The sequence below is a fragment of the Ranitomeya variabilis genome, chromosome 1 (assembly GCF_051348905.1).
Source record: "Ranitomeya variabilis isolate aRanVar5 chromosome 1, aRanVar5.hap1, whole genome shotgun sequence".
Taxonomy (NCBI): Eukaryota; Metazoa; Chordata; class Amphibia; order Anura; family Dendrobatidae; genus Ranitomeya; species Ranitomeya variabilis.
The window spans coordinates 610,636,930-610,652,370 of record NC_135232.1 but is presented as its reverse complement, the minus strand read 5'-3'; the positions used below and the strand labels follow the sequence as shown (position 1 = coordinate 610,652,370).

The window sequence follows — 15,441 nt, the reverse complement described above, 5'->3', positions numbered from 1 at the left end:
CCCCGGCGCCTGCGCTGTAAGTACAAAGGGCAGCGCAACTGCACACGCCCGAAAATTTTTTTTAATGTGCTGGCGCCAGGGACGATAATGAAGCAAGAGGAGTCGGCGCACACAGGCTCGGAGTGACGGCTGTGTTGCGTCTGATTAGGAAGGAAAGACCCACCTCCCTGTCGATTTCAGGGTAAGAGGGTCACATTTTATAAGTGATTATTTCAGCGTGTGCAGGCATCATAACTAAAAGAGCCACCTTGTCAGAATGCAGCATTTGTGCTGCACAAGGTGGCTCTTTTAGTTACAAACGCCTGGGGGGGGGGGCAACAGGTTCCCTTTAATTCTGGATCATTGAGGTTTAGTATAGATGCATCCTTGCAGCAAAACTGCTCAGAGCAGTCAGAATATATTAAAACACTCCTGTCCCAAGCACCAGGGGGAGATACTGATCAAAGCAGCAATTTCATGGAGTTGGGCTGACAGATACTGCTCCCCCCACTACGCTCCCTTTGTCAGTGGAATGAGCACAGAGCAGCGGTATCCTTCTCGTAGCAGCCTTATTTTATTGAAAGCTTAAAAAATTTGTTTAAAACCAGTCAGAAAAAAAACTGTCATCCCACCATTCCCTCCCCACCTCACCATAGGGGGACCTCCATTGACCACCACAGACAGGACACAAGTGGCATTTATTGGCTGGGTGGAAAAATAAGAGGCATCCCCAACCACTCCCCAGCACAGATGAGAGGAGTTGTAGTACTACAGTAATTTACAGACCACATGATCTGAGAGCGGGGGAGGGGAAACGTTCAAACCCACCACATGTTGACTGAAGCAGGGGTCAGCAGCCTGCTGCACAACTACAACTCCCAGCAAGCCTGGCAGGCTCCTGACCCCCAATCCTAGCAGTAAGGTGACCCCACATAACTGTGGAGGTATAAGGTGCCCGTCCTTATAGAACAATAACTTTCATCATCTACAGTCACAGGAAAATACTGAAAATCGCACAAGAGCAGCCAGAAGCTTCCGGAATATAAAGTGGTCACCACCATGCGGCAGAGCGGCGGGAGGACCCCGACCACACAATATGGCACTGGCTGTAGCATGGTGACAAATGGTCCTTATAACCAGCATCAGGGGAAGAAGGGTGGAGGGCAGTTCGGGCAGGTGGGCGGCCGCTGGCAGTGGTGGGGAACATCAGGCAGTGACACGGGGTCTACAAGCTGTGCAGCTCCTGCAGAGTGTCGTCCAACATCTTCTGCATCTTCCCATTCTCCTCCTTGGTGATCCTCAGCTTATCTGTGGGATGAAGAGAGAGAAGTCAGGGGGTGGGAGCTACAACTCCCAGCTCTCTGGCCACACACCAGGTGGCGCCAGAGAGGCCTCAGCTGCACATAGTCTCAGCGTGAGGTAGTCTTCGGCCAGCAGCTAAGAGCCAGGGGCACTGTATATGGGCACATCACACTCCACACACATCCAGAGCTGCAGGGGCCACATAGGGGGCATATACTCCACACACATGGAACTGCACTGGCCACATCAGGGCCTATACTCCACACACATTGAGCCCTGTACTCCACCTATCTAGAGCTGTGCTCACCATCAGTAGTACAGGGGACAGTTGCAGTCAGCGAGTATTAACAGCAGCTCTGGATGTGACTAGAGCAGGAAAGACTGAAAGGCCTATGATTTACACCAAGGAGAGGCCATGCGGCAGGCAGAGGACACACTGGGGGGTACAGGATCAGCACGGTTCATGGCTTGCAGAGAGAGAGTAGCAGATGCCATCACAGTTGTCTCCGCTGCGGCTCCTGAGCCCGCAGCAGTGCGGAGACCTACGGAGGACAGTGGGGACACCGCTGGGGTCAGGAGACAAGCGCTGGAGCCGTGTACAGAGTTAGACCGGACCTGGGAAAGCATAATCCCTGCATCTCTTCAGGGGACTGGAGGATAACAGGAAATAGTGAGATGACGAGAAGAAAAGCAGAATAGTATCTGCAGCTCTGGAGGCGAGTGAAGTATAAGACAGGATGTAACAGAAGAGTGAGTGCAGCTCTGGAGGTGGCCAGAGTACACAACACCACAGACAGGGATGAGACGCAGTTGTGTTCTGCAGATGTTACGACGCGGCTGGGAAAAAAAGAGGCGGCTGCACACAGCGAGTGACAACATGGAGATTTATTAGATACAAGAAATAATGCAGCCATGGTGCAGGTGTCCCCCTACAAGCAGCGGTGCAGCAGCCCAGAATACCACACTGGTGTAAATAGAGCCCAGTCCGTGTATAATGTTCTCACTGCTGCGGGTTCCTTACGACAGACATCGCATAACACGAGGGTCGGTTACAGAGCATCTATACGGACCAGACACAGTGCAACGAGGCCTCTGCTTGCTGTCAGTAAAGGACCCGATACGTCTCACAACTGAGGTCTTGGGAACTGAAACCAAGCTTTATTTACAGGAGAGCGACAGGACCCCGATGAGGTGAACTATAAGTCCCAGCATTTCCATTCTGGGCATGGCATGCTGGGAGTTGTAGTGTCATAGCTGATGGCTGCATTACAGATCTGGGTACAGTCCTCCGCTCCACAGGGGGCAGCGCTGGTGGTGACGGTGTTTACGGACCGGGGACGCCCCTCAGTCACACAGGTCATGGAGAGTCACCTTCAGCTCACTAGCGAGGAGACGGTTTTTCTCCATTTGGCTGTAGAGACGTTCTGCGGGGGAGGGCAGAAGAGACAGGGGAGGGAAAGAGGCGGACGGGGAGGAGAGAGAGAAGAGACAGCATGTGTTATTGCAGGAGAGACCTCGGCCACCTGAAAACATCTCTAGTTACAACCAGAGCTGTACCCATCCTCACTGCTGCCATCTGCTGGATATATTAGTGAACTGCACGGCTCTAAAGCCCTGGATGTGACTGAAGTTCAAGTCGTCATATCCCATTCAGACTAACGGCTCGACCCCCAGAATGTCACCCCAGTGCCTGTACTCCCACAGATCCAACATGGCTGTAGGTTATGTGGCTATACTGCACTGCCCCTGCAGGCGACAGGAGGAATCACACAGCAGAGAGTAAATCACAGAGGGCATTTGATAGGGGAGCCGAGATACCCCAGGGATGGATCATCACCAGGCTCTGCAGCTGCATCCCTATTCCTCACCTTGCTGCCCATTACTGCTCACAGCTGAGGGTTTGTTACGCAAGAGGGAATGTAAGATACGAGGATCTGCAGGAACTATCTGACCCATCAGGCTGAACCTAGGGGCCTTTATTGGTCACATGCACAGAGGAATAAGGATCTGTAGACATAAGGCTCTCTACTAACGGAAGTAACCCAACCTAAAGGACTCCTCAGAGGAAGACTCAGGGCGTTTCCTTAGTTTCCCCCCTTACCTACTGCTCATTAGGGAATTGCTATACATGCAAATGCTGTGACATGAGCAGAATTTTTGCTTTCTTGGACTTTTTTTCAGAGAATATGAATGATAACATCAAATCTTTTTCTCCACTCATGGTTAGTGTTTGGGTGAAGCCATTTATTGCCAAACTACTGTGTTTTCTCTTTTTAAATCATAATGACAACCAAAGGTATCGAAATGACACTGATCAAAAGTTCACATACCCCATTTCTTAATACCGTGTATTGCCACCTCTAACATCAATGACAGCTTGAAGTCTTTTGTGGTAGTTGTGGACGAGGTTTTTTATTTTCTCTGTAAAAGCTGCCCACTCTTCTAGGCAAAAAGCCTCCAGTTCCTGTAAATTCATTGAATTGAATGAACTGTGCACTTGAGATCTCCTCAGAGTGGCTCAATTATTGAGGTCAGGAGACTGAGATGACCACTACAGAACCTTCACTTTGTTCTGTTGTAGCCAATGACAGGTCGACTTGGCCTTGTGTTTTGGATCGTTGTCATGTTGGAACTTCCAAGTACTTCCCATGCTCAGCTTCCATAACGTTCTGCATTCATCTTTCCTTCAGCTTTAACCAAGTTTCCTGTGCCTTTGTAGCTCACACATCCCCAAAACATCAGCAATCCACCTCCATGCTTTACAGGAGGAATGGTGTTCCTTTCATCATAGGCCTTGCTGACCTCTCTCCAAATGTAACGTTTATGGTTGTGGCCAAAATTCAATTTTGGTTCACCACTCCAAATTACCTTGTTCCAGAAGTGAGGCTTGTCTCTGTGCGGTTTTGCATATTGTAGCAGATATACTTTGTGCCATTTGGCAGTAATGGCTTTCTTCTGGCCACTTGACCATGCAGCCCATTTTTCTTCAAGTGCCTCCTTATTGTGCATCTTGAAACAGCCACACCGCTAGTTTTCAGAGAGTCCTGTATTTCAGCTGATGTGATTTGTGGGTTGTTCTTTGCATCCCAAACAATTTTCCCGGCAGTCATAGATTACATTTTTGTTAGTCTACCTGACCATGGTTTTGTTTTTACAGAGCCCCTGATTTTCCATTTGTTTTTTTAATCAGATATTTTTTATTAAAGTTTTCAGAACATAACAGAATTTTTTACAAAATACCCCACAATCTTTTCCCCATTCCCAACCGCTCCCCCCCTACCCAACCCTGGTCCAATGATAAAATATATCACAAGAAAAATACAGACATAGATAAGGCACATATCCCAAGGCACCAGTCATGGAGTACAACTAAATCACTTTCAGGGTGATATAAACATGGTATCAACCATCCTGCCCAAATTTTCTCAAACACTGCCGGTCTACCCCGTTTAAGATAAATGGCCTTCTCTCTGCATAGTATGAGGTTTAGCTTATTTACATATTCTTTCCTCGTGGGAACTGTATCTGAGATCCAGTGATATGCTATTAATTTTCTAGCAGTAAAAAGCATTCTGGCAACAGCTATTTGTGAATAATCATCTCATCCCGCCTCCTCAACATATCCAAGCACACAGACAATAGGATCTCTGGGAATATCCTGCTCTGTGGCCATATATACGTCCAGAACATGTGTAGGATATCTGTATTATCGAGCGTACATTTGGGACATTTTGAATTTGGCCTTAGACCTAAATCAAACAGCCACTTAGGAGTCCTATAAAGGATATATAGTTGAGACAGACGGTTAGGCTCACTTAGGGACAACTTAGGGATCATTTGCATTATTGACTCCCATTGATCTACCGAAATCCCCCCCACTTGAGATTTTCCATTTGTTAATCACAGTTTGAACGCTGCTCACTTGCATTATCAATTCCTTAGATATCTTTTTGAATCCCTTTCCTGTTTTATACAGTTCAACTACCTTTTCCTGTCGATCCGTTGACAATTCTTTTGCTTTCCCCATGACTCAATTCAGAAACGTCAGTGGCTGGATGAAAGATGCAAGAGTCTGTCTGGATCCCAGAAACTCACTCAGCTTTTATGCACACACACTGATTACAAGAAAACAGGTCACAGGTGAGGATATTACCTTTAGTAGCCATTCAAACTCATTTGTGTCAACTTCTGTACATGTTATCAGGCCAAAATAACCAGGATATGTAAAGATTTGATTAGGATCAAATACATAACAATAAATGGCTTCACCCAACCACTAACCATGAGTGGAGAAAAAGTTTTAGTGTTATCATTCATACTCTCTGAAAAAAGGTCAAGAAAGTAAAAATTCTGCTGGGGTATGTAACTTTTGAGCACAACTGTACATGAAGGCACCCCTTTAAAGGTACCGTCACACTAAACGATATCGCTAGCGATCCGTGACGTTGCAGCATCCTGGCTAGCGATATCGTTGTGTTTGACACGCAGCAGCGATCAGGATCCTGCTGTGATATCGCTGGTCGTTGAACAAAGTTCAGAACTTTATTTGGTCGTCAGATCGGCGTGTATCGTCGTGTTTGACACCAAAAGCAACGATACCAGCGATGTTTTACACTGGTAACCAGGGTAAACATCGGGTTACTAAGCGCAGGGCCGCGCTTAGTAACCCGATGTTTACCCTGGTTACCAGTGTAAAATGTAAAAAAAACAAACTACATACTCACCTTCGCGTCCCTCGGCGTCCGCTTCCCACACTGACTAAGCGCCGTAAAGTGAAAGTGAAAGTACAGCACAGCGGTGACGTCACCGCTCTGCTGTTAGGGCCGGCGTTCAGTCAGTGCAGGAAGCGGACGCCGGGGGACGCGAATGTAAGTATATACTGTTTGGTTTTTTTTACATTTTACGCTGGTAACCAGGGTAAACATCGGGTTACTAAGCACGGCCCTGCGCTTAGCGACCCAATGTTTACCCTGGTTACCCGGGGACCTCGGCATCGTTGGTCGCTGGAGAGCTGTCTGTGTGACAGCTCTCCAGCGACCAAACAGCGACGCTGCAGCGATCAGCATCGTTGTCTGTATCGCTGCAGCGTCGCTTAGTGTGACGGTACCTTAGGAATGTGGCTCCCGCTTCTGCTGCGCTGTGGAGACCCTGGCGTTGTTGCCTCGACACGTCTGGAGCACCTGGTCAGACAGGAACAGAAGGTGCCAATCGATGATGTGAGCACCTCTACCCCAGACTAGGAAGGTGACAATTGCTGCACTTTGCCTTTAGGGAGCCGTCCATTGGCACGATACTGACCTCAGTGATTGCCCTCTCTGTATTTCCTTTTGCACTAGGGACATGTTACCACTGCAGAAAATCACTGCCCATGCTGGCCTATGATTGGCTGAGCGGTCATTTCCAGTGTCAAGTGCAAACAGGAAGCAGAGACCAGGTCATAACAGATGGTCTCCGAGATCGTTGCTCCAGGGCATGCTGGGAGTTGCAGTTTGACCCGAGCTAACCTCACATGTATTCAGAAATTACCATTTGAGCGACTGTACTGTACATCAGACCCTGCACTCAGTGACGCAGAAAAGAAAAACAGAGGAGACAGGCAAGTATAGAAATCTGGTGTAATTTGTCAGAGAGAGAGGGAGGAAGAAGAGGAGCGGCTGCGGGAAACTCGCTGTGGTCATCTATGAGAGAGAGACAAGAGTTGGTAGAGGGAAGCAGAGACGGCAGGAATCCATGAAGGGGGTTAGTTATTAACACGGCAGACACACTGAAATACCACAAGCAGGACCCCCACCCCCCCTGCTTATTGCAGAAGTCACATTAAACAAAGCTCGGTTGGTGCAAAGACCCCGAGATCACACACAAGCAGGATTGCCCTCCCCCAGCTGCAGAAATCACAGCAGTCAGGGCTTGGTGGGCGTAGAAACCCTGAAATCACACACAAGCAGCATGCCCTCAACCCCGCTCGCTGCACACCAATCAGTGCTCAGTGGGTGCAGAGACCCTGTGATCACAAGCAGGATATCCTACTCTTGCCCAAAGCATAAGACACACCATAATCTGGGTGGTGCGCTCGGTGCAGAGACCCCAAGATCATACACGCAAGCTGCATGCCATATCCCTGCTCGCTGCAGAAGTCATATAGTAATCTGCCTGGTGCAGGCTGCAGAGAACCCGAGATCAGAACCAGGAGGTCTTCCCTTCTGCTGCAAAAGTCACAGAAATCAGTGCTCGATGGGTACAGAGACCCTGTGATCACCAGCAGATGCCATTCTGTCACCCACTGCAAATGTCACAATAAACTGCATAATGCGGTGGGTGCACAGACCCCGAGATCACACACACAAGCAGGATGCCTTCACTCCCTCTGCTGCAGAATTCACACAGCAATCTGCATAGTGCTGTGGGTGCAGATACCCTGTGATCAGTAGTGGGATGCCCACCCCCTTTGCCCAAGTCACACAGCAATCTGTGCAATGCGGTAGGTGCAGAGACCCTGGTGTCAAAAGCAGGATACCCCCCTCCCCACTGGAGAAATCACACAGCAATCTGCATGGTGCAGACCCTGAGATCACACACGCAAGCAGGATACCCTCCTCCCCCTGCTGCAGAAATCACACAGCAATCTGCATGGTGCAATGGTGAACAGACCCTGTGATCAGAAGCAGGATGCCCCCCCCCCCCTGCAGAAGTCACACAGCAATCTGCGCATTGTGGTGGGTGCAGAGACCCTGCGATCACACACAAGCCGTGTGTTCCCTCTGCACTAGTCACACAGCAATCTACATGCAGTAGATGCAGAGCTCCCGAGATCGCACACAAGCAGGACTCCTTTCCTCCCACCCGCTGCACAGTGCGGTTAGTGAGGCGGGCACACAGCGTGGTATTTACATGGAGGTCATGTCACTGAGGGTGTGGTCCAGCTCCTCACTAACAGCCTTGTACTTCAGCTTCTGGGCGTACAGCTGGTCTGGGTGAGGAGACGGGAAGGAAACGGGTGAGGTGGAGGCTGCAGCACTCCGGGCACACAGGGGTGCAGATATTTATGCAGGCACCTACCTTCCAGGTCATCAATAGTCTTCTCAAGTTTGGCAACTGATCTCTCTGCAAACTCTGCCCGGGTTTCGGCCTGAAAGGAGAGGAAGTGAGTCAGACGGTGACCCCCCTACGATGCCCATGTTAGGCCCCTCCCATAGTGCCAGCAGGCCACGCCCACCTCTTTTAGCTTGTCCGTCAATATCTTGATCTCTTCTTCATATTTATCTTCCTTTTGTGAATACTGGAAATAGAGAGACAAGACAAGTAAAATCACATCCGATGAGGAATTAATCCCGTTTTCATCACTAACCACAGGAGACAGACTTTTTGTACCTTAGGGTAGACTGTGAAAAGATCAATATTAAACATACGTCGTATTAGGGCACGCGTATCAGAGGAGACCCCCTCTAAGAAAGCCTCCTATTGGCCATTATAGGTCATATGACTAATTTCTAGCCTGACAGTTGTGACTTCCGAGCAGTATGGGTCCATCTACGCACCCTCGGGGGTTGTCCAGCTCCCCTTACCTTTTCGGCCTGAGCCTCCAAAGACTTCAGGTTGTTGGTGACATTTTTCAGCTCCTCCTCGAGCTCGGCACATTTACTGAGGATGGAGGCCGAGGAGAGAGCGACAGGAGGAGAGAAAGAGGAGACAGAAAGAGTGGAGGAATGAGAAGAGTGGACTCCGCCTTGACGGAAGATACAGAGGGGTCCGGGACATCCTGCTCTGCACACCCCGGGTACAATGACAACACTGACCTAACTCAGCAGGACATGGCGGAGCACAGGGAGACGACACAGGAGGGCAGCCGGGACAGGAGCAGCCACCTTTACTGTACCTTTTCCTCGGATGCATTCAGACACTTCAGACTCTGGTCAAGGAGTCGGATCTGTTCCTCCAGCTCACGGCCCCGGCTGCACGGCGATCACAGGAGAGGTGTGGGGGGGAAATTGTGTGCGTGCAAGGATGGAGGGGAGAGGCGGCAGCAACATAGAACACGCGGGAGGAGGGGTAAAAACAGAAACATCAAATTCAATTCATGCAAGGAGGAAGAGGTTAAACAAGGCCTGAAAAGCTAGGACTGCGCTCCGTAATCCCCCCCACATATACTCCAGAGCTGCACTCACTATGTACATACATTACTGATTCTGTACTGACCCTGAGTTACATCCTGTATTATACTCCAGAGCTGCACTCACTATTCTGCTGGAGCAGTCACGGTGTACATACATTACTGATTCCTGAGTTACATCCTGTATTATACTCCAGAGCTGCACTCACTATTCTGCTGCTGCAGTCACTGTATACATACATTACTGATCCTGTACTTATCCTGAGTTACATCCTGTATTATACCCCACAGCTGCACTCACTATTCTGCTGGTGGAGTCACTGTGTACATACATTACTGATCCTGAGTTACATCCTGCATAATACTTCCAGAGCTGCACTCACTATTCTGCTGGTGCAGTCACTGTGTACATACATTACATTACTGATCCTGAGTTACATCCTGTATTATACTCTACAGCTGCACTCCCTATTCTGCTGGTGCAGTCACTGTGTACATATATTACTTATCCTGTGCTGATCCTTAGTTGCATTTTGTATTATACTTCGAGAGCTGCACTCACTATTCTACTGGTGCACTCACTGTGTACATACATTACTTATCCTGAGTTACATCCTGTATTATACCCTGAAGCTGCATTCACTATTCAGCTGGTGCAGTCACCGTGTACATACATTACTTATCCTGAGTTACATCCTGTATTATACCCTGGAGCTGCATTCACTATTCAGCTGGTGCAGTCACCGTGTACATACATTATTGATCCTGTATATGCCAGAGCTGCGCTCCCTATCCTGGCCGTCCCTCCGCCAGTGTGCATATATTTAAGCCTCCGCCCTCCTCCTCAGGCCTTGTGTAACATGTGCAGGCAGGTGGATTGGGGCAATACTCACGATTCTGCCAGCTCCGCCCGCTCCTCTGTGCGCTCCAGGTCACCCTCTATGATCACCAGCTTCCTGGCAACCTGTGTAGAGAGGAGGCGGGGTCAGCCTGTGTCCTGGCGGTGTAGCCCCTCCCCATAGGCCAGCCCCCGCTCACCTCCTCGTACTTCCTGTCCGCCTCCTCGGCTATGTGCTTGGCCTCTTTCAGTTGGATTTCCTGCAGCTCCATCTTCTCCTCGTCTTTCAGGGCTCGGTTCTCGATCACCTTCATCCCCCTGCAGAGTAGAATGTCACCACACGGGTCAGGATGTCAGCAGAGCCTGTGTTGCCTCCACAGGACGGGGAAGGGCGTGCAGCCAGACATCACGTGGTCCAGAGAGGGAGGCTTTCAGTGCGATCCCCAAAATTCAGGGGCTCATCCCCGCAAGCAGGTACTCCCATCATCCCAGACTCGCCCTCTACGAGTCTGGATACGCCGTAGAAACAACTGGTTTGGTGGTTGCTTAGGTCGTAAATCTACAGATGACATCAGCGTCTCCAAACCTGTTCCCAAGGAGCTGACAGAGGATTAGAGGCAGCATCAAAGCATCTGCCGGGGGCTGGAACCGCTGCTCCCTCACAGCCCCTTCCCCCCAGTATCGCATACACAGTACGGTAATCACATAATCCAACACCGTGGTCTTAGGCTTCTTTCACACCTCCGTCGTTCGGGGTACTTCCTAATGCAGTGAAGTGACGTATCGACGGATGTTGTGAAAATAGGGAAAAACGTGTGGAACGCATCAGTCATAAAATTGGATGTGTCGAACGAGGAGAGGGAGGTTTTTTTTCCCCTGACTTGGATAATGGTTCCGGGCATGCTCAAAATGAAATAACAGGATAGGTCGCTGGATTCCAGTGTTTGACGGTCAGCTACGGATCCTGCGTCCATAGGCTTCCATTGTAGCCAAACACGGGCAGCGCAGGACCCGCCGCTGAGCGGTGTTCTGACGTGCAGAAAAAACGTTACACTGAACGTTTTCTCCGCACGACGGACCGCTATTTTCCGAAGGATCCAGTGCACGACGGATGAAACGGATGGCCATTCATCACAATCCGTCGCTAATACAAGTCTATGGGAAAAAAAACAGGATCCTGCAGAAAAATTTGCAGGATCCTGTTTTTTCAAAACTCAACGGATTTCGACTGGAGGAAAAAGATGGAAGTGTGAAAGAGGCCTAGCTACCGGCAGTGAATACCTCTCTGCAGCTTCCCTCTCCAAAAATCAGGACGGCAGCTACAGGGAGTGATAATCTGCAGATGCGGGCTATGATGTCATTGGGGGGCGGAACAGAGCCGAAGACATCCTACAGGGCGTGCGATAGCCTGCGATCTACAGATTATGTTGTTATTGGGAAGACCGAACAGTGCTGAGGACATCCTACAGGGGGTGCTCACCGCTCGCTCTCATCCGCTGACTTCTCAGCCTCCTCCAACTTCTGCAGGGCGGTGGAGAGACGCTCCTGAGCACGGTCCAGCTCCTCCTCCACCAACTGGATGCGGCGGTTCAGCGAGGCAACTTCCGATTCAGCCTGTGGGGAGAGATCAACTTCAGATCATACACACAGGGAAGGGTGTCAGAGGAAGAGCAGTTGGCGGCTGATTATACTCATGGGGGAGCAGTGGGTGGTAGATTATACCCATGGAGGTGGAACAGTCAGCAGCAGATTATATCCACAGGAGAAGGGGGGGGGGGGGGGGGGAGAGCAGTCAGGGACCGATTATACTCAGGGGGAAGCAGTCAGTGGTAGAATATACCAATGGAGGGGGAGCAGTCGATGTCAGATTAGACACACGGAGGGGGAAGCAGCCAATGGCAGATTATTTCCACGGGGAAAGCAGCCGTCGGCAGATCATACCCACGGGGGGGGGGGGGGGTTGTGAGGAGCAGCCGACAGCAGATTATACCCACAAGGGGGGGGAAGGCAGCAGATGGCAGATTATACATTATACCCACGGAGGGGCAGGGGGCAGAGCAGCCGATGGCAGATTATACCCACGGAGGTAGAGCAGTCGGCATCAGAGTATACACACGGGGGGAGCAGTCGTCACCAGATTAGACCCAAGGGGAAGTGGGCAGTTAGCAGCAGATTATATCCACGGAGGGGAAGCAGTCAGCGGCAGATTATGCCCATGGGAGGGTTGGGGGGGAGCAGCTGAAGGCAAATCATGCCCATGGAGGAAGCAGCCGACGGCAAATCATACCCACGGGGTGGAGTAGTCTGCAGCAGATTATACACACGGGGATAGGGAGGCCGGCAGCAGATTGCACATGCCAGGGTAGCCCCCTCCTCTCCGGACATTACAATGGGGCAGTGGATGTGTTGAAAAACTGCATCCGCTGCCCCCGTTGTGCTACTTAACACACTGTCCGTCGGGCCGACGGTTTGCGACGGCCCGTACCAACGGACTAGTGTGAAAGTAGCCTTAGGAGCCATGTCCCAGCACCCCAATGTGGCCACCTCCATAGCCACCCCACTCTCCACATTGCATTGACCGATGCATAGAACGAAAGCGTATAAACTGCGACCACAGTCTAGCCTGCACCAAACGATGCCAGACCCAGCCACGGCGCTGCCCACAGAACTCACCAGGTGCCATCCCTTCTGTTCCCCCATGGCAGCAGGAGGAATCCTCTTACTGCTCCGAAGAGCAGACACGTGCGACTGATATACAGAGACGGCTGCCAGCACAGAGAAGCCGAGGAGCAGTGTTAATACCTACACAGTCGCGGTAGATCATAGCCAACATGGTCTGCAACACAGAAGCCACTTGCTGTCAGTGAGTCACTTTGCACACAGCTGAGGGTTTGCTACAATTGTATGCAGTCCTAGTCCCTCAGTGAGGCTGAAGGTCCATTACATTATCAGTCTGGGGCCTCGGACCCAGTTGACAACGATAGGGAACAGCAAGCAGAGATCCTGATAACTGAGGCATGAATACACCCATCTCCAGGGATAATGGAAGTTGAGCACCGGCTCTACCCTCCAAAAAAAATAGAGCAAACACACCAGGCAGCAGCAGTTGGCATGACACAGCTGGGCGTCAGTGCTGCCATCAGTCAGGGCATTGTGTGCAGCTGGAGGAGTGAGGGTGGAACAAGGGAAAGTAACCACCACCACCAAACCCAGTGAGGCAGCCGCCCAGAGCACACACTGCAGTACACCACTACGACTCCCTGCAGAGGAGGAGAGTAGTACCCAATGTGTAGAAGCATCATCCTGTGATGATCAGTGGGCTGCAGGGACAACACTGCCAACCGCGGCCATAAAGGGAACTCCACAAACTAGGAGGAGTTGGGGGAACTGATACAAAAGACACTCCTGCAGCTTCTGGGAGGGCCACCTCTTGAGGGGGGGCAGCTCAGCTCCCGGAGGTGGGGCACCGCCTCCTGCGGGGGACAGCTCAGCTCCCAGAGGGGTAGCACCGCCTCCTGCGGGGGACAGCTCAGCTCCCAGAGGGGTAGCACCGCCTCCTGCGGGGGACAGCTCAGCTCCCAGAGGGGTAGCACCGCCTCCTGCGGGGGACAGCTCAGCTCCCAGAGGGGTAGCACCGCCTCCTGCGGGGGACAGCTCAGCTCCCAGAGGGGTAGCACCGCCTCCTGCGGGGGACAGCTCAGCTCCCAGAGGGGTAGCACCGCCTCCTGCGGGGGACAGCTCAGCTCCCAGAGGGGTAGCACCGCCTCCTGCGGGGGACAGCTCAGCTCCCAGAGGGGTAGCACCGCCTCCTGCGGGGGACAGCTCAGCTCCCAGAGGGGTAGCACCGCCTCCTGCGGGGGACAGCTCAGCTCCCAGAGGGGTAGCACCGCCTCCTGCGGGGGACAGCTCAGCTCCCAGAGGGGTAGCACCGCCTCCTGCAGGGGACAGCTCAGCTCCCAGAGGGGTAGCACCGCCTCCTGCAGGGGACAGCTCAGCTCCCAGAGGGGTAGCACCGCCTCCTGCGGGGGACAGCTCAGCTCCCAGAGGGGTAGCACCGCCTCCTGCGGGGGACAGCTCAGCTCCCAGAGGGGTAGCACCGCCTCCTGCGGAAGACAGCTCAGCTCCCAGAGGGGTAGCACCGCCTCCTGCGGAAGACAGCTCAGCTCCCAGGGGGGTAGCACCGCCTCCTGCGGGGGACAGTTCAGCTCCCAGAGGGGTAGCACCACCTCCTGTGGGGGACAGCTCAGCTCCCAGAGGGGTAGCACCGCCTCCTGCGGAAGACAGCTCAGCTCCCAGGGGGGTAGCACCGCCTCCTGCGGGGGACAGCTCAGCTCCCAGAGGGGTAGCACCGCCTCCTGCGGAAGACAGCTCAGCTCCCAGAGGGGTACCACCTCTTGCTGGGCCCAGCTCCCTGGAGGGGCTTCATCTCTTGAGGGGCCCAGCTCCCAGGACGGGCCCCCACCCCTTATGGGCGACAACTCCCGTGGGGACCCTCCTTGTGAGTTGTCAGCTCTGGGCCCCATCTCAAGCTCTCCGGGGTCCACTGTCTCGGGCCCCACCCACGGCCCGGTGTCGCCTCACCTGCTCCCGGGCGCGCTTCTCTCCCTCCACCTCCCGGCACAGTCTCTCGGCTCTCTCCTCCGCATCGTCTGCCTGTTGCTGGAGGACCTGAATCTTCCTCTTGACGGCCTCGATACTGGTCATCCCGCCGCCGGACATCTTCTCTTCCTCCCTCTCTCTCAGTGACTGAATGCCTGACACTTCCGCTCCCCGCGCGCCCCGCACTTCCGCCGCCACTCCCTTATATCCAGGAAGCTAAAGAACGCGGAGGAGCGCTGCTGCCACCTGGCGGTCGAAAGCCAGCATTGCACCCAGTGCCAGCAACGCAGAACTGACCTGTCACGGCTCAGCTTTCATTTTCTAACAGCAGTTTAAAAAACGAAACTGCTCTGTGATTGGTTCATTACCCGTTGATGGTTTTGATAAGTGAAGCCCATTGCCGAACTATTGGACTACAGACTGTCGGCACATTTTCAGGAGGCTCCTGCACGGTTTAGGAATTATGCCACATATTGGACGTTTCAGGGCCAAGCATCTCAAGTTTTCCAATTTAAACTATGATGCCGTGTGACAGAGTATTAACCTCCTAAATGCCATTGTAGGGTATGTGCACACTTTGCAGATTCCATTGCGGATTTTTCCATGCTGACCTGCA

The 15,441-nt window shown here is 52.1% G+C and overlaps 1 protein-coding gene across 8 annotated transcripts in view; it reads right to left on the bottom strand.

Annotated features, from left to right (window-relative positions):
- Window positions 1-531: 531 nt before the first annotated feature.
- TPM3 (tropomyosin 3) overlaps window positions 532-15,441 on the bottom strand; it is a 28,333-nt gene continuing 13,423 nt past the window's right edge. Inside the window, exons 1-9 of one of the 8 annotated variants that reach the window (XM_077260605.1) lie at window positions 14,808-15,017; window positions 11,707-11,840; window positions 10,427-10,544; window positions 10,282-10,352; window positions 8,844-8,919; window positions 8,495-8,557; window positions 8,338-8,407; window positions 8,170-8,248; window positions 532-1,287 (exon numbers count right to left, since the gene is read on the bottom strand). In XM_077260605.1, coding sequence (XP_077116720.1) covers window positions 1,284-1,287; window positions 8,170-8,248; window positions 8,338-8,407; window positions 8,495-8,557; window positions 8,844-8,919; window positions 10,282-10,352; window positions 10,427-10,544; window positions 11,707-11,840; window positions 14,808-14,945 — 753 coding nt within the window. In that variant the 5' untranslated portion in view covers window positions 14,946-15,017 and the 3' untranslated portion in view covers window positions 532-1,283. Of the gene's footprint in view, window positions 1,288-2,151; window positions 2,706-8,169; window positions 8,249-8,337; window positions 8,408-8,494; window positions 8,558-8,843; window positions 8,920-9,154; window positions 9,231-10,281; window positions 10,353-10,426; window positions 10,545-11,706; window positions 11,841-14,807; window positions 15,109-15,441 lie in introns of those variants that run through there. The other 7 variants (XM_077260603.1, XM_077260606.1, XM_077260604.1 and 4 more) reach the window with 7 other exon arrangements.